Source organism: Choloepus didactylus, chromosome 6 (assembly GCF_015220235.1).
Source record: "Choloepus didactylus isolate mChoDid1 chromosome 6, mChoDid1.pri, whole genome shotgun sequence".
Classification (NCBI taxonomy): domain Eukaryota; kingdom Metazoa; phylum Chordata; class Mammalia; order Pilosa; family Megalonychidae; genus Choloepus; species Choloepus didactylus.
This window is the reverse complement of record NC_051312.1, coordinates 135,033,286-135,057,818: the sequence shown is the minus strand read 5'-3', so window position 1 is coordinate 135,057,818 and position 24,533 is coordinate 135,033,286. Positions and strand designations below refer to the sequence as shown.

Genomic DNA, 24,533 nt, shown 5'->3' with positions numbered 1-24,533 from the left:
AATTGTCAACTTAAAATGGTTAAAATGATTTTTATGTTTTGTATATATTACCACAATTTAAAATAAATAAATAAATAATTTTAAATATCCTAAAGCCAACAGACATAAATAGTCCTGAGACAGAGACTTAAATACAGTCCTGAGACAGAGAGTCCATGTCACCTCTATTTTTACTCAACATGAATTGAAGTCTGGCTTCTCCAACTCTTGATTTCCCCACCTTGACAAATACTGTATACCTACCTTCTAAAATCTACTCCATGAAATCAGAAAACAATTCAAACTGAGGTCACCAGGGGGTGCTCTGGGGTCAAGAAGAAATAGAGAAACTATGGTTAACCTAAATTCCAATTCCATCCCTTCAATTTGCTGCTGCTCAAGAACCTACAGTGGCTCCCCATTGCCTAGCCTATTTTTTAAGATCCAAACTCCTGCTCCATAACCCAATCCAACCTCATCTGCCCAAGATTATCGCCCCCACATGCACCCTCCACCTTGTTGAATTCCTAGTTAGCCATGTTAACACTCTTTATTGAATACCAGCTCTTTGTATAACGGTGAGGCCAAGGGGTAGTGGTAGTGGCTCAAGTCCTCTCCGAGGCACTCCAAGGGAACACATAATGGAAATAAAAGTAGTGGGCCTGCAATGCAAATATAACTTCAAGGCAGGTCACCTAGCTTCCCCACCAGCCCCACCTTCAAGACAGATGGCTACTCTAAAACTTCCTATATTCCGTGCTTGCTTCGATAGCACACCTACTAAAACTTCCTATACTCAAATTCTGCCTCTGTCACTGTAGGAGGCCCTTTCTTCAACCCCATCCCTCTCTTTGCTTGTGCCACTCCCGCTGCCTGGAACACCCTCTCCTCACACCACCCCTATCTAAACCTGACCTGCTGAAGCCCCCATACTTCCAGAAAGACTTTCCCAGCTATTGCAGGCTGGAGATTCACATTGATCCTCCCTTTTCTAAATCTCTGTTGCACTTCCTGTTTATACCACACAATTCAGCTTTTGATTCAGCTATAATTATTGTAGGGATGGTGCATCAGTCTTGGAATTATATGATTCTTGCTTCATATATTTGGTTCCATGACTGACAGGCTGTGTAACCTTAAGTCACACAAGGTGCCCTTAAGCACTCTTTGTGCTGCTGTTTCCTTGCCTGTAAAACAGGGATAACACCATCTATCAGAGATTTCTGTTATAAAGATTAAAATACATATTTGGTCATGGTTTCAAATTCGCTAGAGCTGGATTTTAAGTTTGGGTCCAGATGGAAGTCAGGTGCAATACCCTGGGAAACTGAGGCCATCATATATGAGAAAAGATGCTGTGTCATTCACAGGTCCCAGGGAGAAAGGAGTGCGATCAGCTATGGGGGCACTCACCCAGTGGGTGGGGAGCACCCAAGCAGAACAAGAGGGACCCGTGAGCTTGTGGTATTGTGGTCAGGGCCAGAAGTTAGCAGATTTCCTGTGGGGGTCAAGGATTGGTTAGTTTAAAGCAAACATGCATGAAAAGGGAAAGGGCATGGGGATGGAGGGCGGTGGGGATGGTCAGCTTATCATTCAGGGCCAGCTCTGAGTTCTGGGTGAGGCGCGTGGGTGGCGGTGGCCAGTGGGGGGTTGAGCTCTGAGGAGTCTAGGCCCCAGGGCTGGAAAACTGTTTATTAATGAGGCCAAAGGTCATTGTTGAGGCCAGTGGCTTAGGCGAAGTGGGACAGACACGAGAAGAACACAGTGGCAGGCATGCAGAAAACTTTTGATAGTTAAAGCACTCATGAAAATGATCCTAAATTAAATGAAACTTCTAAGTTGTAACACAATGGAAAAATATCAGATCTGAGTAGCTTCTTCCCCAATTCCTTCTGAACAGTCCCTGTTAGGTAACTTGCTCAAGAGCAGTTAATTAAGGGGAAGGGCTGTCTCAAAGCCACCGGTTCCTTCACGGAGCTTCAGCGGGTGTCTGAGGCCAGTGAGAAGGGGGTGAAAGAGAAGGAGCAGCTCTCCAGACTAGGTAGTCCTGGGGTTCTCTCTGTCTCCAAATCCTGTGGCCTCCTCACTCTTCCGGATCCTTTCAACCCTCAGTCATTGGGATGTGGGATCCGGAGACAGCGAGCCCTTGTCTTGCCTCTTGCCCTTGACTTCTCTCTGTTTCCAAGATCAGCTGCGGCAACTACAGCGAGGGTCAGAGGCCCCACTTGGGGCTCCCCTCCTCCAGGGTTCCCACTGGGCTGCTCAGAGCTCAGGGTGGAAGGGAAACGGAAATGCAGAACCGGCCTTCAGGGACCAGCACCAGGAGACCAAGATCGTGGCACCCCCTCCTGTACACCAGCTGGCCTTTCCCCGGGGGCAAATCAAAGTCAAATTTAACCAGCTCCCTGGGGACATTCCTTTCCCTTTGTGGCTGTATTTTGGGGAGCGGATGTTCATTTCTCTGAAAGGGAGAGATGTAAGCTCCCAGCATCCTGCTCCCCCCACCCCACCTCCTTCATTCTCCCAGTTTAGGGTGGGGAGAGGGACGTGGGAGGCGATGAGGGCCTCAGGATGGACAGGGGGCAGAGAACTGAGAGCCAGGATGCTGGATGGGAGGGGGTTCTGCAAAGCGGTGGCTCAGAGGGAGGCTGAGACGCCCCCACCCCTGTCCCGACGCTGAAACCCTGATTTGGGGGACCCAGGCGCCCCACCCAGCTCTGCTCTTTCCTTGACCTGAAGTCCGAGTTCCAGACGTTCACAGCCTCGCTGCCCACCCAGGAGGCCTCCCCTGAGACTCCCCTTGCAGCCTTTCTTCTCCCCCTCCCTCAACAAGACCACCAGCTCTGCACCCCTCTCCTATTTGCTAGCGGGGTGGGGGCGGGAGGCGGTCAGATTGAATCACCGCTGCCGACCCGCCGCGGGGAAAGGCCAGGAGACCGGATCCCGGGCTTCCGGAGGGCCCCAGGGCCCCCCGCCCTGCGCCTCCCGGCCCAAGGCCGCCGCTTGAGCATTTATGGTAATGTTTGGGTTGGGGCGAGCGGGCGGCGGCCGACGCCCCGCCTCCCGGGGCCAGGCTGGCCAAGACCTCGGGGCGCAGAGGCTCGGGGGACGCCGAGAGGGGCTTAGCACCGGCGCCGGCTGTGTCACGACCTGGGCGCCGGCCAGGGGAGGCCACCCCGAGCCCTGGGTCTGGAGGGCCGAGGTCGGGCACGTGGGCTGCCCCAGGACCAGGCCCCCAGAGCCGGAGGGGACCGGAGAGGCTGTCCCGGGTCTGAGGAGGCAGCAGGGCTGGGGAGGAGCATGGGAGGGCTGTAACCCCAGCCCCCACCCCAGTATACCCCACCCACCCAGTGCTGTGCCCTCCTGCCTTACATGTCCCCAGTCCCCAGGAACGGTCCCCATTCATCTCCATCCTCTTTCTCCTCCTCTCTCCCAACTCTCAGCCGGGAAGGGACTGAGAGGAGAGGCCAGCAGCTCCCAGGGGAGCCGCTGGAATGCTGGGAGCCTGGGAACAGACCCTGCAGTCCCTGGGAAAGTCCAGCTGTGGGAATCCCACCCTCAGCCCCCTCCCCAGAATGGGTCACCGGATGCCAGAGACACCCTCCCTCCCAACAGGGGTCTCTGTGAGGGTGAAAAGCCCCCCAGTGCAAGCCCCAGCCTGGCTCGACCCCAGAGTTCAGTAGGCCGGCTGTGACGGAGGCAGCCCCCTCTCCCGCCCAGAGCTTCCCCTGCCCGCTCGACACAATCCCCGCCATTGTGCCGCTCACCCCCTCCCCGCCCCCTCCCCTGGACCCCTGTACAATGGGGCCTTTGCGGCCTCCAGCACCCAGGGTGCAGATGAACTCACGGTTTTTCCAAGTTTAAAAATAGCCCCTCCCACCCCGCACTCCCCCTAGAAAGTCACCCTCCTTCTCTTCCATGGTGTTTCTGGGATGCGCCTCAATCCCAGGCTTCGGCCTCCTTCCTCCTGCCCAGGGTCAGGTGCAAAGGACGTGGATGAGTCTGTGTCCGGCTGGGAGAGGGGCTGCTTCCCCCCATTCAATCTCTTCCCCCCTGTCTTCCACCCAGCCCCCCAGTATCCGGTTTCCGGGCCTGATGCAACTAGCCCCAGACCCTCCTCCCACCCTTTTTTTCACTCTCTCAGCACAATCTCCTCCATATTAGGACCCCCCTTCCCCCTATTCTAGAAAAACTCTCCTACATCCCCTCCAAAGGCCCAGGCTGGGTCCCATCTACTGGCCAGGCCGGGGGATTCCCTGGCCTCTGTAACTGCCAAGATTGCTGGGCCACCCCCCTCCACCCCCATCTCCTTCTCATCCCAGCTGCAAGCACGTCTTTATCAGTTTCCTTCCTCCGCCCAGCCCACCCTTCTCACATCCTCTGGGTCACTGCTCTCTGGCCAGAAAGGTGGGGGGGCAGGGGGGAGGAGTCCATTGTGCCCACTCCGCTGTGAGAGGACTCCTAGGATCAAATCTCACCCCAAAGAGGCCCTGGGACAATGAGACCCGCTCCTGTCTTTTTACCTCCAACTCCACTGGGGCTGGGGCCACTTGGGATCCCCCACTCCTCTCCACCCTCCTTACAATGAACAGAAAGGCCCACCTGCCCATGAGACAGTAGCTGAGGGGCCCAGACCCCCACCCCCACCCCATCCAGCTTCAGTTACGCAGCCTGTGGTCCCCCTGAGAGACCCCCAGAAGTCATTCCCACACTGGGTTTACCATGGGGGTGGGGAAGAGCAGTCCTTCCTCCGGGAGAGAAACCGGACAGAGAATTAGGACTCTGCCCCAGGGCCTCTTCTTCTGGCCTTGGCCTACCTCTGGGCAAGGCGGCTTCCAACTCTTTCCGGGCCACGAGTCTCTGCTGCCTGGGAGGCCCATAGCCGCCTTCCCGTCTCCCTCCTGCTGGAAGTTCTTCCTCTGCCACCTCCTCTCTTTTCTGCTGCTGAGGGAGTTTTGTCCTCTGGCATCGTAGAGCAACTGACACCTTCCACCTTCTGCTCCCTCTCCCCTGTTCTCTTGCCTTCTTCACTCCCCATCTTTCCTCCATTTGCACCCTCCTCTGAATCCTCTCCAAGGTCCTGACCTCTCTCTGGCTTGGAAACCCAAATTGCCCCCCTCATTAAGCCATCCCCAAGCTGCCTGCCTCTTGACCTCCTCCACCCACTCCCACACAGCCCCGCAGCCCCGGGCCACTGGCTGCCTTAAAAGGATGGTCTTTGTGCTTGCTTGATGGGGCCATGCAGGGAAGGGGATGTCACCCCTGTGGCTCTATGCTCATGCCCTGGCACTGCAGAGAAAGCTCTTCCACCTCCACCCCCACCCCCACCCCCACCCCCACCCAGCTTCACTCTCCTCAGGATGGAAGAAGAATTCAGAAATGACTGTCCTTGGTGGTTGGCTGCCTTTGTTCTCAGGCAGGAGAGAGGGAGAATGATTAGTTAATGGTGTTAAGTGAAGGGAGTGGGGGCAGGGAAGCAGAGCTCCATGCCCAGCTCAGGCCTGCCAGGGCAAACAGCATCCTTCCGCCATTCCCGCTCCTGCCTCTGTGGACAAACTAGAGCTCATCCATTCCTCTCTGGGCCCTGGGCCAGGCCATGCATTCCCTCTGGGAGAGGGGGAGCCAGGGGCCTCCTTCTGCTCTCTCCCCCCAGGCTCCAGGCCCCTGGCCCAGCCGGGGCTTGGCATGGCATGGCCCCTGGATGGAGACTCATGGTGAGGGAGGAGGGGGTCAGCACGGCTCTGAAAGCCGAGGCTGATGTGGTTTGCGAGTCATCTCTGCGTCATCGAACGTCTCGAGTCACCTGCCCATCTCTTGTGTTTGCTGCCTCACTCTGCTCCTCCCCAAGCCAGTTTGGGGACCCCAAATCCAAGCATCACCCTCTTGGACCCTCTCTAGCGAAGGAGTCCTAGCAGATAGGGACTCCTACCCTGGGGCCAGGTGCTGGGGTCTCCATGAGACAAAAGCTGCCCCCCCACTTCCTCAGAGTCTTAGCGCAAGAGGCCAGAAGACCCAGGGAGAAGACCAGATTTGGGAAGGTGGGTAGCTGCAGGGCTCCCCACACCTTGCTGGGTGGCCGGTGGCACACAGGCAGAGCTGCCTGAAACCAGATCTGATTTCTATTCCATGCTCCCTCCCCACTCAAACCCAGCTTCTGAGCCGGGATCAATAAGATTGGGGGAGCACATCTGTGTGTGTGTGTGTGTGTGTGTGTGTGTGCGCATGTCCGTGGTGTGGGGTCAGTGGTGCAGTGCCACAGGGATTCTTTCCACCATCAGAAACAGCAACATGTTCCCAGGGATCGGGCAGTAGACCACGTACCCCTTAACACTTCCCCCTCCTTTTTCCTGATAAGAAACTAAGCCCCAGGCCAGGCTTAATGTGTGAAGGGGCAGAAATAGAATTCTCAAGGCCTGGGCTTGGGCAGGTGGGAAAACTTGGGGCCTGTGAACTCAAGCCCCTCCCTCCTTCCTGTAGTCAAACATGAATTTGCCGGAGATTGGGCTTGAAGGGAGAGCCGATAAGGCCCCATCTCCACTCCCCAGTACAGGTATCTCTGGATCTGGGGCACCTGGCCCAGGATGCTTCCCCCAAAGCTGCCAGGACTACGAGGCTTGGGGGGCAGTGCCACGCCAGCGGCAGCCGCAGCGGGGCCATCCGTTTCGGGCAGCGACGGAGGCCCGGCCCGATTGCTCTGTGGCAGGGATACGGCAGGGTGGAGGAAGAGGCGAGCAGCGGAGCTAGGATGGGAGGCCCTCGTCGAGGACATCAAGGACGTCGCTCGGTGCTCCTCTGCTAGGAAGTCCCCAGGGCTACGTTGGCTAGTAGGGGTCGAGAACAGGTGAGAGCTGGTTCTGCTGGGGAGCGACTCTGGACCTCCGGGCCAGCTTCTCCCCGCTGCCGCCTCAGCCCGGTCGTTCCGGCCCCGAGACACCTGTCACTGCCCCCTCACCCTTCTCGAGCTGGGGGCTGGGACGGCCGCTGCGGCCTCCCTGCCCGGGGCGCTGGTCCAAGCAGCTCCCGGGCTCGCGGCGCCGGGGCCCGCCCCCTAGGGCTTGTGGGGCGGGGGCAGGGGGCGGCTCCAGCCCCCTCCCGCCCCCCTGACGTCAGCCCCTGGCCGCTGCGAGCTCCCTCACTTGACTCTCGCCCTCCGGCCGGGAAGCATGGAGTCAGCCGCGTTCGTCTGCGCCTTCCTGCTCGCCGCCTGCTGCTGTTGTCGCCGCGCCGCGGGTGAGTTAACCGAGGGACCCGCGCCCCTCAGACCCCGGCCTAGGGGTCTTTGCGGAGCGTGCCCAGGAGCCGCGCTTGCAAGGCGGTGAGGGCCGAGACTTTGCGCCCGGCGTGCGCTCCCCCTGCCTGGTCCCCGGCACCCGGGCGCCTAGCGCGCGTGCAACTCTTCTTTACAGCCTCTATTATGGAGTATCCGGGAGCAGGATTGGGGAGGCGGGAAGAGGCTACTGCCAAGAGCAGCAAGGGGTGGGGCTGATTCTCCCCGAGCGCTGGGGTGCTTACTCTGGGGGGCCGCAGTGGTGCCGCGGCGCGAAGCGCAGCTGGAGCGCATCCCCAAATCCTGAATTCCGCGCCCGCCTGTTGCTGGCAAAGGCAGCTTTCTTGCCGGAGGGGGCGCGCCGACCCCTCCCCCTCTCGCCCGGGCATCGAGCCAGGCTGGAGGTGAGCGCGAGAGCGAGAGAGTCGGCGGCTGCCGCCCGTGCTGGGCGTTGGCAGGGGCTGGGGGGCGGTGTGGGTTGCCTAGCGCCTACCCGGGTGACCGGATCGCAGGTGGCAGAGACTAGGGATGGAAGATTCCCAGAGTGGAAGAGCCCCCAGACTTGTCTTGTTACACTTACCGTAGCAGGGACCACAATCAGGTGGGAAGGGCACCGTTGCGCCTTGGAGTTTTTCTCTGGCACCGCCTGCTAGCCGGGATCTCCTGGGTCCGCGCTGCCCTTGTATGGCCGGCAGCGGTGTCCCGTGTTTCTCTTGGCTCCCTTTCTCGGGTCCCAGCCGTTGTCCGGCGGACAAGGGGAGGGCAGGCCAATACCCAATTCGCTGGCCTCATGCCCAGTATGGACACCGTCCCTGGGGTACCTCCCAGGCGCCTGTCTCCCAGACCGGCTTTATTTCTGGGGCAAGGGCTAAATTGGGCCTCCATGGCTGCAGCAGTCCCAGCCCCACCCTGCCCTGCTTTTCTAGCTCTGGGGAAACTGAGTCAGGGACCTGAGGTATCTGCTCTGGGGTGAAGCCCACTCCATCTGCCCTCCTTGTCAGGGAGCCAGCCCAGGGCAAGAACCCAGGCATCCCAGCGTCCAGCCAGATGGTATGGAGTGACATCACCTCCTCACAGGGCTGGCAGCACGCTGGCACCACTGACGTAACTCCTGCCCACTGCCTGGACCTTGCCTTCACTCCTGGGGAAGACTCTGACCCCTCCATACTCCCAAGACTCTCAGGGTGGGGTCCCCTGAGTTTGTTTTGGGGGGCATGTTCATTGAGGCACTGCTGAGGGAGTATAACATGAAGCTTCTGGCCAGGGTTGGCTCACTGGGTCCTGTGGGGGGGGATTTGGGGAGGGGGCAGAGGGCAGAGCAGTGACGTCTTCCCATCAGGGAAGGGACACAAAGAGGCCTGTGTGCCCCAGCCTGGCACATGCCTTGCATTCCCACACTCTGAGCTCACTCGCAGAGACGGGGACCTGGAAGGAAAGGGGTCTTCCTCTTGGCCCAGAGCCTGGGTTGTCCCTCTCTGCTAGCCTTATCCGGGAGGTGCCTGGTGCACTGGGTCTCTGCTGCAAGGACCAGGGTTGACCATCCTCAGCCCCCTTGAACTGGGAGAGGGCTGGCCCCGGGGGTGGGGGAGTGGTTTGAGTTAGGACAGGACAGGGCCCTCTTCAGACCCTTGCAGTGGCGGGAAGAACAGCTGCAGCTGCAGGGTGTGTAGGGAGGGGGTGGAGAGCAGCTGGAGCTGACACAGCTGCTGGGGGGATGTGGTCCTCATCCTTCACCCCCAGGTGTGCCGGGAGAGGCAGAACAGCCTGTGCCGGAGCTGGTGGAGGTGGAAGTGGGCAGCACGGCCCTTCTGAAGTGCGGCTCCTCTCACTCCCCAGGCAACTCCAGCCATGTGGACTGGTTCTCTGTGAGTGCCTGGGCTCCCCAGAGGGCAGCAGGGGGTGGGGGAGCTCTACCCTGCCTGCAGCCCTGGCACCCTCACCTCCTCCTCTCTGCCCCCTCCCCCTTAGGTCCACAAGGAAAAGCCAACACTCATCTTCCGCGTGCACCAGGGCCAGGGCCAGAGCGAACCTGGGGAGTACCAGCACCGGCTCAGTTTGCAGGGCCGGGGGGCCACCCTGGCCCTGGCCCACGTCACCCCCCATGATGAGCGCATCTTCCTGTGCCGGGGCAAGCGTCCTCGGACTCAGGAGCACCGAATCCAGCTCCAAGTCTACAGTGAGTGCCCCCACCCCGCCCTCTGGGCAGTGGGGATTGTGGAGAGCAGCAGCCCCATGCCACTCCTCATTTCTCTGCCTTCTAGAAGCTCCCGAGGAGCCCAGTATCCAGGTCAATGCCGTGGGCATCTCGGTGAACAGTCAGGAGCCAGAGGAGGTGAGAGGGGAGGACAGCGTGGCTGGGGAGCAAGCGGGAACTGAGGCGGGCCTCGGTGGGGTCTCGGAGGCAGGGAGGCTCATGGCCCGGCCTCTCTTAGGTTGCCACCTGCGTGGGGCGGAACGGGTACCCAGTCCCTCAAGTCACCTGGTACAAGAACGGCCTGCCCCTGAAGGAGAAGAAGAACCGTGAGTTCCCCTCTCTGCCCCCAAGAGCCTTGCCTGAGCATGGGCACCACACAGGAACCCTTCTTTGCATTTTATTTTAGATTTGTTATTTTTTTAAAGTTATACAAGTGATGTTTTGAAAATACTTCCATGAGAATTTAAACTGTACAGAAAACCTAGAATGAAAAGAAAATGCCTTCCTGTCCCAAACCCCCTCCCAGAAGTAACCTCTGTTATCAGTTAGTGTGTATTCTTTCAAGCCTCTTTCTATGTATTTACTCACATGCATGTATATACATGTAGACATATGTAGGCTTTAAAAATCCAATCAGTGGTTCTCAAGCAAGGATGATTTTGCCGCCACCGCCCCCCCCCACACACAATCCCAACCCCCACCTCCTCTTGGTACATTTGGTAAATGCCTGGAGACATTTTTGGTTGTCACAGCTTGCGGGGAGGTATTGGCAGTTAGTGAGTAGAGGCCAGGGATGCTGCTAAACATTCTTCAATGCCTGTTGTAGCAACACCCACGACAAGGAATTATCTGGTCCAAAATGCCAGTAGTGCTGAGGTTGACAAACCCTGATATTGTATGGTATGCATTGTTATTTTTTTCTTTCAACAATGAGTCTTGGAAACTTTTCCAGATCCATCTATTTAGATATCTACCTGAATGCTTTGCCTACTGCCGACTATTCCATAACTCATGTGAGCATATGAGCATATAATGAAAGTTTAACCATTTCCCTACTAGCAGATGTCTAGTGTTTTCTCATTTTTTGTTTTCTCTGTAGGATTATTTGTACACATCCTTGTACATGTGCCAATGTGTAAATGTGTCTCTAGGGTAATGAGCAGTGGAACTGCGGGGTTGAAGGATTCCCAGTTTGCATTTGTACTTGGCCTTCTACAAGGGGACGGGGGTCCCTTTAGGTGCTCCCCTGCCAGCCCCCAGGGAGGCCCACGGGGTAGTTGGTGGAGGGCTGAGACCGAGGCCTTACCCCCTTCCTCTCTCCCAGGGGTGCACATTCAGTCGTCCCAGATCGTGGAGTCGAGTGGTTTGTACACCTTACAGAGCGTTCTGAAGGCACAGCTGGTTAAGGAAGACAAAGATGCCCAGTTCTACTGTGAGCTCAGCTACCGGCTGCCCAGTGGGAACCACATGAAGGAATCTAGAGAAGTGACAGTGCCTGTTTTCTGTGAGTGCCGACCCACCCTTCTGCTCATGGGGGCTGGCAGAAGCCCCTGTGAGCTCTTCCCCACCCAGCCCAGGGCTCAGCTCTGGGATTGAGAGCTACGCCGCTTTGCCTCTGCAGACCCGGCAGAAAAAGTGTGGTTGGAAGTGGCGCCTGTGGGAATGGTGAAGGAAGGGGACCGTGTGGAAATCAGGTGTTTGGCAGATGGCAACCCCCCACCGCACTTCAGCATCAGCAAGCAGGTGGGGAGTGGGGTGCCCAGGCTGGGTGCATACAGGGATGCAGGAGGAGTGGCTGGAGGAGCACTCGGCTCACCTCTTTACCCTATCCCAGAACCCCAGAACCGGGGAGATGGAGGAAGAGAACACCAACGACAACGGGATCCTGGTCTTGGAGCCCGCCCAGAAGGAGCACAGTGGGCTCTACGAGTGTCAGGGCCTGGACTTGGACACCATGCAGTCGCTGAGTGAAAAGCAAGAGCTGCTGGTGAACTGTGAGAGGCTGGGGGCCCACGACCTGGGGACCGGGCTGGTGCTGAGGCTGGGGCCACAGGGAACTTGGCCCACCCAGCCTCTCCCAGGCTGACACCAGTGCTGTGCCCCCAGATGTGTCTGATGTCCAGGTGAGTCCTGCCAAACCCATGAGCCACGAAGGCAGCAGCCTCACTCTGACGTGTGCAGCAGAGAGTAACCAGGCCCTTGAGTTCCAGTGGCTGAGAGAAGAGGTACCCAGGCCAGCCTGGGACTGGGGGACCTGGGGCTAACGGTGTATGGGGTCGGGGGTAGCAGCAGCTTGCTCCTTCCCAGCTCCTCTGACCCATGTCTCACCCCAGACAGGCGAGGTGCTGGGACAGGGGCCCATGCTACAGTTACACCACCTGAAACGGGAGGCCGGGGGCGGCTACCTCTGCCTGGCCTCTGTGCCCAGTGTACCCGGCCTGAACCGCACACAGCTGGTCAACGTGGCTGTTTATGGTGAGGCCCTCTGGGTGGGGGCCAGGGGTTCCTTAGAGCCACCCCGAGTTGGCTGGCTTTGTGCTCTCAGAGGACAAAAAGCCACCTGCTGTCTGGCGTGTGTGAGAGTTCCTGAATTCTTAGCAAATTTTTGCCTGTTATAGGTACAGAATGAAATTTGTTTATTGAATGAATGAATGAATCAAAGGAGTGGACTGAACAAAAGTTGAGGAATAGTGAAAAGATAAAGGTTGGCTTGTCTGGTGTCCTTATAACAAACTTGTTCTTTTTATTGTTCTAATGTACCCAGGAACTCCTATACTGTTAGAAAGGACACTATTTCCATATTATACATGTGCAATAAGTATTTTCTCCTCTGAGGAGGAGAAAAATTACTGTCATCAGGCTATGAGAAGGTAGAAATGACCTCTGTTCGGGACATATGGCTTGATTTAAGAAGATGCGTTTTCTGTATTTACCTCCATTTCACAAAGATTGACTATACAAAACCAACCACCGAACCCTGAAGAAAAATTCTCTGCCTCTTAAAAATTATTTAGAAAATAATTACAAAAATTTCAAATAGCAGGAAAGTATAGAGAATATTTGAATAATCACATGTATACCCCATTACCCAGACTCAACGTATGTTAACCTTCTGCCACTTTTGCTTCAGATTTTCTTTTTAAAATTAAAAAAGAAATTCTGGTTTGTTTTAAAAAAAGAAAAAGCCACTTGCTGTCCTGGGGCGCTCCGGTGGGCAGGGTGAGGCAGGCTGGCGGCGTCTGCTCCTCACTCTCCCCCTCCCGTGCCCAGGGTCCCCGTGGATGGCTTCAAAGGAGAGGAAGCTGAGGGTGAGAGAGAATGAGGTGGTGAGCCTGTCATGTGAAGCCTCAGGCCATCCTCGGCCCACCATCTCCTGGAGTGTCAACAGCACGGTGAGCGGCCCGCTGCGTCCTCCCAGGCGCTCAGGCTGCCTAATCCCCACGCGGCTCTGCTGCCGCGGCCGGAGAGCCTCCTGCCGCCTGAGTGCTGCCCCTTCCCTCGTAGGCCCAGGAACAAGACAAAGGCCCGCAGAGTGTCCTCAGCATCCTGAATGTCCTTGTGACGCCAGAGCTGTTGGAGACTGGCGCCGAATGCGTGGCCTCCAATTCCCTGGGCAGAAACACCACCGTCATCTTCCTGGAGCTGGGTAAGGGCCTCTTCCCTGCAGGGAATGACAGGGCTTGCCCAGGCCGGGGGCATTAACTTGTGCTTTTCCTAACCCCCTCCCTCTGCCTCCCAGTCAATTTAACTACCCTCCCACCCGACTCCAACACCACCGCCGACCTCAGCACCTCCACACACCTCCGTACCTCCACTGTCAGTCCCCATGCCAGAGCCAACAGCACCTCCACGGGTAAGTCGGGCCTGGCAGGGGGACCGGGCTGGGCAGCCCTGGTGAGGAAGGTGAGTAGTGCCCCGGTCATCCGTCAGCCACGGGCTGGGCGAGGCAGTGTTGGCGATGAGGCAGCCAGGGGCAGGGAGTAACCTGGACTGTGTTTGGGGACAGAGAAGAAGCTGTCGGAGCAGGAGAGCAAGGGTGTGGTCATCGTGGCCGTGATTGTGTGCATCCTGGTCCTGGCTGTGCTGGGTGCTGTCCTCTATTTCCTCTACAAGAAGGGCAAGCTGCCTTGTGGGCGGTCGGGCAAACAGGAGATGTAAGCACGGTGCCGGCCCCCCGCCTCCCATCTCATGCTGCCCAGCTTGCTGCCCCCTCAGTGCCCACTCGCCCCTTGGGTGTAGGAGGGGGGTGCCGGGTTCCCTGCTTTACTGCCCACACCCCAGCTTCCATCACCCTTTCGTTAGCTGTTTCCCTTCTCTGAGCTGGTCCCAGAGCACCAGAGAGCCCACCACGCAGTCTGACATCCTTCTCCCTGGCCCCGCCCCTTCCCTTGCCCCCCACCCCCATTGCCAACCTCTCGCCTCCCTCCCTCCTCCCAGCACACTGCCCCCGTCGCGTAAGAGCGAAATTGTAGTTGAAGTTAAGTCAGATAAGCTCCCAGAAGAGATGGGCCTCCTACAGGGCAGCAACGGTGACAAGAGGGCTCCAGGAGACCAGGTAGGAGGCAGTTCCTGTGGCCAGTGCCTGACACATCTTGAGGGATTGGGAACATCAGGGGCTAGTGGGTCCCAATCCTCCCCCCAACCCCAACACTAACTCTTTCCATCCTCCATCCTTCTTTGTTAAGAGATAGGGCGCGGGCTCCACCTTGCCTTCTTAACACACTCACAGTCTGTAGGGTAAGGTGGGGCAAGTCGCTGAGGGACCCTTGGAGAGAGGGTAGTTCCCAAGGCTGAGAGCAAAGACCCTGTCCCATCACCATCGCCTTTTCCCGGACGGAGCTCGTGGCTCAGGTTTCTAGGTGCAAGGTGTGGTAGTCTCTCCTTCGTGGCCCGACCATACCCTCCCATTGCTTCTTCCCTCCGGGCTGCTGCACCCAGTTCATCAGCTTTCGCTTCAATCACTCCTCCCTTGTAGCGATCACACATTGAACTTTGGTCTCTATCTTGGGGTTCCCCTCTGATTTCTCCTCTTCACCCATTTTTAGGGAGAGAAGTACATCGATCTAAGGCATTAGCCCACTGACGCACACGGCGCTCCCTTTCCTGCCTGGGACAGTTCCTGCTCCCTGCTTGTTCTTCTTTCCAGCTCTCAGGATGGTGGCCACAGCCTGTAAAGTGAACTACCGAGAAGACCCTACTCCAGCTCACCTGCAGACCCATTTCAGGGGTCAAATGGGCTAGGACCAGAACCATCCTGAGAAGGAGCTCACTTGGCCCTGGAGGCCCCATCTTTAGGGACCAGTCCATCACTGACTGTATCAATTTGTTGACTGTGGCTCATCCCAAGGAGGGGGACCTCAGCTTCTCAGTGGTGGGAGGAGAGTTCCTTGCAGAATGCGTTTTCTCTTTACGCGTGTTATGGATGGAAAAATACCTGTTTTCTAGCAGCAGCTGAATTAGGTAGCCTGCCATTCTCAGCTGGTTTCCGGCCCCAAGGGCTGGCTTCAGTAATTCAGTTGAATCCCTGAAGTCAGGATGCACTTGTCCCTTAGCCCTAGTGCCTAGGTTCCCATTCACTGCTGAACTGTGACTCGGGACAGTATCCCCACATTATCTAGAAGTAGCCGCGGTGTTCTTGCTGCCACCTTCCTGCCTGCCTCTGTGGGGCCCCTTTTTTGATGCTCCTTTTCCTGGGCAAAAGCCAGGGGCTTTTGTTCTTTAAAAGGCACGCCAAGTATATCCCACTGTCCCTTGCAGTGAGGCAGCTGGGCACTGCTGAATTTTCTAGAGTTAAGATGATTGAGCCTGAGCCCCCTGCATTCATTTGGCTCCCACTGCTCTCTTAAGGGCTGATCTAAGACTATGAAAGGTGAGGGAAGGCAACAAAGGTGAGGCCCAGACTGTCCTTTATGGGTTAGCTCAGATTTCTACAAGGTGGGCTAATGGGCCCAGACCCTAGAAGGGCCCAATGGGAGAAAGGTACTTACGGATGAAAACCAGGGGCCTGGTTAGAGCTTTAGGGTGTGTGTGTGTGTGTACATATATACATATATATATATATGGTTTTGTTAGGTTGTGTGTAAATTTGCAAATTGTTTCCTTTATATATATATATATGTGTGAAAAATAAAGCTTAATTGTCCCAGAAACCGTACACTGCTTTTTATTCATCATGGGTACCTCAGGAACCTGAGGGCCTTCAGAACTGTAACTGTACGAAAAGGAACACCAAAACCCTTTGCAGCTGGTAGCAGGGACCAAGGTTCCCTCTGAACAAATGATTTAAGACCTACTACAGAGGACAGTCCTCCTCAGCAGAGCCACCCTGCCCCAGGCAGCTGCAGAGCCTGGAAGGCATTTGGCAAGGAGCTGCTGCCCCCTTTCTGTGCCTTCCTTAACTTAGCACTGCCTTCGAGGCACCCGCCCCCTGGCTGCCTGATGCACTACACCCCCTCACTCCCCTCCAGTGAGCAGGAAGAGCAGGTCTGCTACAACAAAAGAAACTTTATTTAAAAATATTTTTTTACAGACATGGGTGCTTGAAAAAGCTCTTTAGTTAACTGTATGGAAATGAAAAAATTAATAAATAACATTAGTATAACAGACCTCTAAACATTAACACATTGGCAAAACAAAAGGGACTTAAATGAAAATGAATTTTAAAGCTCTGCTATTCTCTGTAAGAATATTTACCTTCTGTTTTTCTTTTTTTTATTCTTTACAGGTGAGAATGATTAAATACTGCTAATATAAATTCTTTTTATATTAATGACATTTTTAAAATAGTTCATGAAAATTCCATCTAAGGTTTTGTTTTGTTTTTAACACTGATATACAAATCGGGACACATCATCCTAGAGAAAGAATCAAGTTCTCTCCGGCCCCACCCACACCAAGAATTTCAAAATCCTGAATAAGGAGGACTTTGATAATTATTTCTATATCCCAATTCTTTATTAATTAAAGGCAGGGAAGAACTGAGAAAAGGATAAGAGGGAAGTAAACTCATAGAGAAAATTTCTCTTCTTTTTTTCTTTGCTGGGACACAGCCGTGAGGAGGAGGAGAGCCTTCCACACATGTTCTTGCCTTTCCTGGGGAAAACGACCCTGCAGAGGGCACTCGCTGCTTTATGCTTTATGTCTGAAGTTTCACATGAAAAGATGAAAAGGAAAGCCAAGTCTGAGGGAGATGCAGGAGGTCGAGGCCAGTTCAGGATCCAGGAAGCAGAAAAAACAAACCAAAAAACCTCCCCTCCTCAAGAGAGTTCATCCTACCATTTTCCATGCAGTTTGGGTCATTAACATGAGGAGGCTGGGAGGCTTGGAATGGGACAGAGCACACCCCGAAATCACAGAACAATCTGTCTCTTTTTCCAGAGACAAAGCATTCAACCTGAAAACCAAGATTCCGATTTGAACCAAGTGAGTGATCTCTGGGTACAATGCTTTCTTCCAACTAAGCATCACTGCAGGGAAAGGGACCCCTTCTCAGCCCCAGAGAGCACCCTATCCTCTCCCCTTGATTCTAGGAGCTAATGATATGCAAGGTAGTGGAGCTAAGACTCTGCTATTTCCATATTAAGTCCTAAAATGCAGCCTGGGACACAGTGCTGCCTTAGAAAGGCACAAAACATTTGGCTTTTTTCTTTCCCCAGTGTGCTAAAAATTGTTTTGTTTTGAATAAAAGAAAAATATATATAAGGTTAAAAATCCCAAGTCGCCACAGCCAGAAAGCAGATGTAGGAGGTACTTCATAGCTGCCACGTGCCTCCTGCCCATTTCGGCAGGAGGCCAGGCTTTCCCTTTGGAGCTGAGGAGGGAGGGCAGGAGCACCCCTCTCAGGGGCACAGCACCTGCAGCTTACGTACCCAAGTGGCAGGAGGAGGAGGAAACACACATTTTGCAGACTTAGAAGCAGTTGTCTGAGAGCCAAAAGCATGGCTACCTCACCCCTAATGGGGTCTGAGGCAGGGGGTGGGGGGTGGGACGACACATGGGGCACGGTAACATTTAACATGGGAGGACCAGGCCTGGGCACACAGCCCTCGCTTCAAGCCTGGGCACGGCGTGTCAGTGCAAGGCCCGAGGAGTTGCATTCAGCATGGCCTCAGCACTGCTCTTCTTTGCCTCCCAGTCTGGCTCTGGGTGGAAGGAGACCTTGTGAGATGCAATGTGGAGGATTTTGGGGGGTTTGAGTCAAGAATACTGGGCCAGGCAGTTGGAGCTCTGCTGATCTGTATGGCTGCCAAGTCAGTAGGCGATCTGAGCTTGGCATTCGGCCTTTGCTCTGTACACACACAAGGAGTGGTCAGCCACATTTTTCTCCAGGGAAGGGGCAGTGGGACCTCCAGTTGTTAGTCAACAGCTGGCCCTCTGGCACGGTGCTTCCCATCTGACTAGGAATGAGCCTCTCCACGCAGGACTTGCTCCCCCAGCCCCACTTCCCCATCTCTTACTCTTGTGCTACTTTCTGGGACCAAGAGACACTGGTAATCCTCCTGGAAATCAAATCAGATTTCCCAGGACACTGTGAAGGCACATGGCACTGCTGTCCCTCTGCTCCTTAATTTTGGAGCCTCCCCCAGAATATCAAAGTCTAATGACCCAGGCCTTCCTCATGTGCCTCAATGTATATCTTTGGAACATTGGTTTACTTCTGTGTATATCAAATTACTCTAGTAGTTAAAAAGTTATAAGTAATTATGAAGTGCCTTACTAATTCAGCACAAGCTCTAGGATGAGATAAGATCAAAAGATTCAAGCAAGCAGAAGCCTGGTTTTAAAAAAACAACAGATAGTATAGGACTAAAAAGAAACAAGTACACAGGAAAACACAGGTATCCTGTATAAAGAACTCTCAATAAAAATGCTATTCTAAACTGGAATCTTTGTCTAATTTATATCCTGGTAACTGTCCCAACTGTTACAAATTCTTCCTGGCTGTAGCAAAGTAGTTCCTGGGGTCCCTCAGAAGGTTTGCCTAAGCATGTTACTGCAGAGCTCGCCCCAGATGGCAAGGAACCAATGAAGAGACAGGCAGGCAGGCATGGAGGAAGACAGGCTATGGGCCCCTAAAATGATTCTATTTTCAGTGCTAAGTCTGAAGAGAGCCCAGAACTCCATGGGTATTCCCTCCAGTGGGATTTGCGATCTGCTCTCCAAATCAGATATGAAGGGCTAAAAACCTGAGATTGAGTGAAGGCTAAGAAATGCTACCCAAGACCAGACCAGACCAGCTCTGGAAGAGGAGAAACTAGTCCTAAAGAGGGAAGTAAGAAATCTTGGATGCCAAGACTGATAAAGGGAATAAAAACAGGAAATAAAGAGATAAAGAAGACAGTGACCAAAAGAAGCTAAGCCTAAGAGTTTCCCCGATGCCCCAGGCACTCTCCCATGCCTGCCTTTCACTCTCAAAGAAGGCAGTGCAGTGGCGGTTTACTCCCAGAGCAGAAGCATTTACAGGGCATCTACTCGGTCTACACCCTCTTCTAAGAACCTCCCTGTCCACCCCCCACCCCCGAAGGAGTGTGCGGCAGTTCCGGTTCATAAGGTGTCCCTGCCCCTCCTTGGCAAGGCTGGCAGGTCAGGGGGTGGGCCTGAGAATCTATCCATGGTGATGCCTAGAGCGGGAAGGCCGTGCAGACTTGAGAAGCAGGTGCCTGTTCTGAGGCCGCAATGCTGATAAACAGGCTGAGAAGCAGGAGGATCTACTAAGGGCAAAGTTGTATAGTTCCAGCTACATACCAGAATCAACTGTACTTCTATTCTGCATTCTTTGAAATACCTGCATCCTTATGGTGATTCTTTGCTTTGTTTAGCTTGAGTAGTTGTGTCTCTTGCATCTAAAGGATCCCTAATTAGGAAAACCAAAGATACAACTTTGATTTTCTTCCACTAGCCACAGCAAGGAATCGTCGGCCCTCTTCCATGCATTAAATGGCTATATGCATTTCTAAAAGAAGACTGCTAATGTAGACTGAGCTCAAAGTGGTAATAATAATGCTTTAAGCTGAGTTAGAACACTTCAGATTTAATTTCTAAAGCCTTAAGGTCTAGTAGAATGATGTATTGATTTTGATACACAGCTCTATAGTCTCTAAGCTCTCTACCCTGGGAGGTAAAGGATGACAATTTTGAGAACTGGAGTTCATCTACTTTACTGTCTGGCTCTTGAGAGACCAAACAACTGGTTGAATACCAGGACCCATCCTTCCCCTAACCTTCAGCCCTTCTAGGATGTACAATCAGCTGCAAAACTATTGAAGGACTGGAAGACAGATTCCAAAGAGTATGGGAGACAGTGGTAGGTCCCAAAAGGGTGATAAGGAAACCTTCCTAAGAAAGGGGGTTAAGATTAAGAGCCCAAGCAGCTCAGTAAAAAGATCAAGGAAGGCACTAAATTGGCAAGGGGATTGTGGGCAGATGCTTCATTTACACACTGAACTGCCCTAATGTGCAACTCGGAGGCAACATACCCCTCAGCCCTCTCTCCCACTGGCCACCAGATTCCACTGAAATACATAAGAATGGTGGGTGTCCATGAGACTTAACACCAAGGATTCTCCCAGACATTAATCAAAGGTATAGGAAAACAATAGGGGTTAATGGGAGAGTCTTGGACTGATTTTAACCAGGATAGCGCTATAAAAAAAAAGATACAAGTCTACATTAAATAGCTATGAATAAAAAATTGCACAATTTTATTGAGAGGAGCTCTTTTAGGGCCAATTGCAAGTGCCCAAGTACAATCCCCTAACATCAGTAACCCATCAGGTGGCAGCAGGGAAGAACATAGGGGTGACACTTTGGGCACATGGTAAACACTTATAGACATTTGCTGAATGAACAAACTGCTACAGCCAGGCCAATAGTCAGAATACTGTTATTCACTGGGCAGTGGTCATTCCCGACTCAGAAAGGCCAGCAGCAAGAAGAGGGGCTTATAAACAGTTTGGGAAGAAGGTCTATAACCTTCTCACTTTTATGATGTGAGGTAGGAGAATGTCCTGCATTGACACCATTGCTGATCACCTACAAAAAGGACCAGACTTTGCTAATGGTGCCTTAAAAGGAATATACAGCTAGTCCCTAGTTTGCAAGCAAGTTGTATTGCAAAATTTCATTTATAAGTTTGCTGTTTGGACCATAAAATATATTTTCCTTTTCTTTAGAAGAAATAAATATTTTAAGGTCTTTTCTCCCTAAAACCAATTTTAATCCACAAAACAGCAAAAAGAAAACATCAGTAGTAGCCTACATTCTGGACCCTGGTGATGAGAGTCGGTATGATAAGAAGAGAAAGAGAACAGAGGAATGGCAGAAGATGCAGAGTGGGTTGGGGAAGGAGAGAGGGCTAGTGGAAGACAATGGCCATCCACAGGAATGGATCTCCATTGACATAAATATTAACAGATATATATCGAGATGATAAACTGCCCAACCTTATTTAACCAAAGGAGAGCCCACAGGTTTCCCACTTTAAGAACCCTTCACTTTGGTGGAAGGAGTACTGGAGGGGCAGCAGGAGAAAGTCCAGCCCTGGCAGCTGATTGAGTATTGTAAAGCAACTCCCCAGCAATGAGGCAGACCACATAAAGCAATCCAGGGAAGACACAGGGGAAGCAGGAAATTGGGTTGAATAAAATAGTCTAATGCATTTGAGAAAACATCCAAGTGTTTTTTTGTTGTTGTTTTGTTTGCTTTACCTATCAACTTGCTAGTTAACAGAGGAGGAAACATTTGTAATTAGGAGGGTAAAGGTGATGGGTTTGCCAACAATGGCAAAACTCAAAGATAAAGCCTGTTCGCAAAAGGGCTATTTTAGTTAAATTCAGAGCAGAATCAAAGAACTAAAAACTGCCATATAAATGAGGGATGAAGAACAAGTTATCAGTGTCTTAGACAAAGGAAAATGTAAGAAATTAAAATTTTGGAAATATCCTCAAAACAAGAGTCATTTGAAAACTTTCTAAGGCTTGCCCAGAAATCTAAGGCTTGGACGGAGGCATGTCCTCAGGGCAATCAGTCAGAAAAAAGGCTTGGAATGGTCTAAAACCTTGATGCCTGCAGACCCGCACCTGATCAGCTAAGATCTGCTCACTCCACGCGAACTACTGTGCCAATCCACGCTACACATGTTCAACACGGGTGCCCGGCATCTCACTTTCAGGGCTGACCGAAGAGATACATCGTACTCCGTCAGGAAGGGAAAGGAAAGGATGGCACTGCCCTGAGCCAACGTAGAAGAACAATAATCTCCATAGAAAAAAAATTGGATGCACTGAAAAGGTGGTACTAGCAAAAGACATGCAGCCAGTGCTTTGTACTCTTGATACTGATTTTCAGACTATGGGAAATGACTGCAGACAAGGAAAACTTCAACATGATTGGCATGGACACTGCTGTCATTTTTTCCAGTTCTTTCTCTAGACCTTCAATACCTAAACAAAAATAGATAACTGAATTTTACCTCAAATGAAGCACTATCCTGGCTTTTAAAAATAGATGGTAGTTTACCATTCCCTACTCATTGCCACATCCCCCTGCCAACCTCCACCCCAATTCAGGACCTCCTGCACCCCATGGTGGGTTATGGTGTTCTCTGCCATGTAGAGGCACTAAGTAACCCCAGCAACTCAGCAAGAGGATAAAACCAAAAGACCACCCAGGAGTAGCTGAAAGCTAGAGAAGAGCTAGAAAAAGTTAGTTCCAAAGGTGAGAAAACTGTAAAAAGAAATCTAAGGCGGGTCATTTCTGTTTGGACCTGAAGACAAAGGCATGATTAAGATTTTGGGGAAGGTAGATTTATCAAAGAGCAGGTTTGGTTCGGACAAGCAAGAAGGTTACACACTGTTAGGGAAATCAGCAAAAGACTCTGGACAGAGGACTAACAGAACCTGAGACAGCAGTTAGCAGTATCTAAAGAAACTGAACCACCCTTCTCCAAACTAGACTCTGAGTCTACTTTACGGACCTGCCATCACACAAACTGCCATTCTTATCACATACTGTCAATGACTAGAGTTAAGTAACCTATTACACCAAATGATGTCTAATTACTATAGAGAACACAGTAAGTAAGGAGAGTCCACAAGACCTGAGGTAAGGAGGAAAAGTGAAGGCAAGGAAGGAGGAGACTTTACATTACCAAAGCCACAGGCACAAGAGAAAACCAAGTCATAAGGTGGCACCAGTGTAGTAGGAAAGGTACCAATTATCAGTAAAATGCTGTGCTACCAAGGGTGGTATCCTCATTCCTTAAAGGGCAAAAAATGAATCATTTCTGAAAATATAACCTGGCTCATGTTCATAGGGAGACACCCATATCAGCTCAAAAGAATTTAATTTCCTGGGAAGAAAAACTGAACAGACAAATTCTTATTGTCTCTTAGTGCACTTCATGTATAACAACATAATAAGGTAAATAGCACACAATGAAACTTCTAACCCTAACCCTAAAAGCTTCATGGTATCTGAGCCAGAAAGCCATCCTGGAAACAAATGTTCTTCCCTTCCCATTAAGTAGAAAAATTCTTGACCCACATCAGAACATGCATCTGGCACCAAGGCAACTGACTCCCACAGATAAGTTTCTGGGGAGGGCATGGAATGTATTTGAAGGCCTCTATCTCAAATTAGTCATTAAGTAATTAGGATAATTAAAATATCTTATTTTAACAAATTCAATGTCCCTAGAGAAACAGTGCTTTGGAGTGACCAGTGTTAGCTGCTAGTATCAAACATAATAATGATATAGCAACAATACTCTTTCCCCACCTATCTACCAAACAAATCAACATGACCACACACAATTAAGAACATCCTATCAGCTGCCTGGCCTCAGTTAGGCTGGTCAGAGCAAGCCCACTGCCAATGACAGGAGGAGGAGGAAAGAGGAGGTAGGGGAAAGGACAGAGGGAGGGTGTTCTAAAAATACAAGACTTTAGCTATGCACATGATAATCCAAGCCAAAGGGGAGTGTTGAAATTGTAATACACACTAGGATTGGAAATAATACCACAGTAGATGGAAATCTTTAAAAGATTCCTTCTGAAACCTCTTGTGCTAATTCCCTGCTGGGATTAACACAGACAGCAGATTAATCTTATAATCACAGCACACACACACACACACACACAGCCACATCCCTAACCACAGAAGGTCTTAAATTCTCAATTAGAATTTACAGCACAATTTTTATCCTCCTGCTTTCTGGATTGTTCCCCAGGTAGGCTGAGCTACACTACCATGTAATAAAAACCCACGCTCTCTCTAAATGGGGACTGAAGGACATCTTCAGAAACACTCTCAAAACAAATAAAATAATAAAACATACTAGCTGCTCCATTTTCATTCCACTGCTTTGAAACCTCAGAACCACAGACGTGATGTCCTACAGACATGGCACAACTTCACTGCGAAGTCTCCAAAGGAGCCTCTGCCTCTCTTAGGTGCTGCTCAAGTAAGAGCTCCCAGCTCATTGGTCCTCTAAAGCTGCAGCAGGGAGGTGATGTGCTAGGTGGCTACATGGGCAGGAGAAGAAATAGAAACAAATTCCCGGAGGATATTTTTGGCCATTTCAATGTTGTTGTGGGCAATGACCAAAGCCTTCTGAATATCCTGGTAGGAGTATCCCTGACTCATGAGGTTCTCAATCTCGCTGGAGAGCTGAGGAGAGGCGGCGGCAGAAGTGGCAGCAGCAGCACCACCTTGATGGCAGCTACCCGCTTTTCGTTCAGAGTTGATTCTGCGAGGGAATGGTTTGGGGGGCCTCTCAGGAACTTGGGAACCCTCAGTGAAGTCTAGAAGAAATAGGAAAGAAAATATTTGCAAATATGGGGAGAATCGTCATTTAATGGCAGTAATAACAATCACAACTGACCTCCTGTCGATTGGGTTTATGTGCTCTTCATTAACGCAGCTCGAGGTTACAGGTTCAAGGGTTTTAGTATAGAACCGCCTCCTCCTCACAGCACCAGCAACCGTCTAAATATACCACACACCTGTTCTACTAACAATAGCCCCTGCTATCATAAGCATATAACATCTGCATATACATCATGCTTTACACTTCACAATGAGTTTTCACACACA

General features: G+C 52.2%; 2 protein-coding genes across 5 annotated transcripts in view; one reads left to right on the top strand and one right to left on the bottom strand.

The window, feature by feature from the left end:
• The first annotated feature begins 7,093 nt into the window (after positions 1–7,093).
• MCAM (melanoma cell adhesion molecule) lies at positions 7,094–15,589 on the top strand. Of its 3 annotated transcripts, XM_037841718.1 has the most exons (16): positions 7,094–7,209; positions 8,987–9,111; positions 9,215–9,422; positions 9,508–9,578; positions 9,679–9,766; positions 10,765–10,944; positions 11,062–11,183; positions 11,275–11,434; positions 11,547–11,665; positions 11,774–11,915; positions 12,711–12,832; positions 12,945–13,086; positions 13,180–13,293; positions 13,447–13,594; positions 13,878–13,995; positions 14,486–15,589. In XM_037841718.1, exons 1-16 carry the CDS (start codon positions 7,143–7,145, stop codon positions 14,513–14,515), a joined length of 1,956 nt encoding a protein of 651 aa, XP_037697646.1. In that variant the 5' UTR covers positions 7,094–7,142; the 3' UTR covers positions 14,516–15,589. The 3 variants fall into 3 exon arrangements, with proteins under 3 accessions (XP_037697646.1, XP_037697647.1, XP_037697649.1); XM_037841719.1 differs by lacking the exon at positions 13,180–13,293; XM_037841721.1 differs by lacking the exon at positions 13,878–13,995.
• A 337-nt stretch (positions 15,590–15,926) lies between these two features.
• Positions 15,927–24,533, bottom strand: part of CBL (Cbl proto-oncogene) — a 100,612-nt gene continuing 92,005 nt past the window's right edge. For both annotated transcript variants that reach the window (XM_037841716.1, XM_037841717.1), the window contains one exon: positions 15,927–24,241. In XM_037841716.1, coding sequence (XP_037697644.1) covers positions 23,955–24,241 — 287 coding nt within the window. In that variant the 3' untranslated portion in view covers positions 15,927–23,954. The remainder of the gene's footprint in view (positions 24,242–24,533) is intronic.

What these genes read in the sequence shown, in the direction of transcription:
- MCAM (XM_037841718.1), top strand. Translation starts at nt 7,143, where the DNA reads ATGGAGTCAGCCGCGTTCGTCTGCGCCTTCCTGCTCGCCGCCTGCTGC. An exon ending in AATCCAGCTCCAAGTCTACA is followed by an intron (nt 9,423 to 9,507) that starts GTGAGTGCCCCC and finishes TCTGCCTTCTAG; the next exon opens with AAGCTCCCGAGGAGCCCAGT. An exon ending in AGAGGGCTCCAGGAGACCAG is followed by an intron (nt 13,996 to 14,485) that starts GTAGGAGGCAGT and finishes ACCCATTTTTAG; the next exon opens with GGAGAGAAGTACATCGATCT.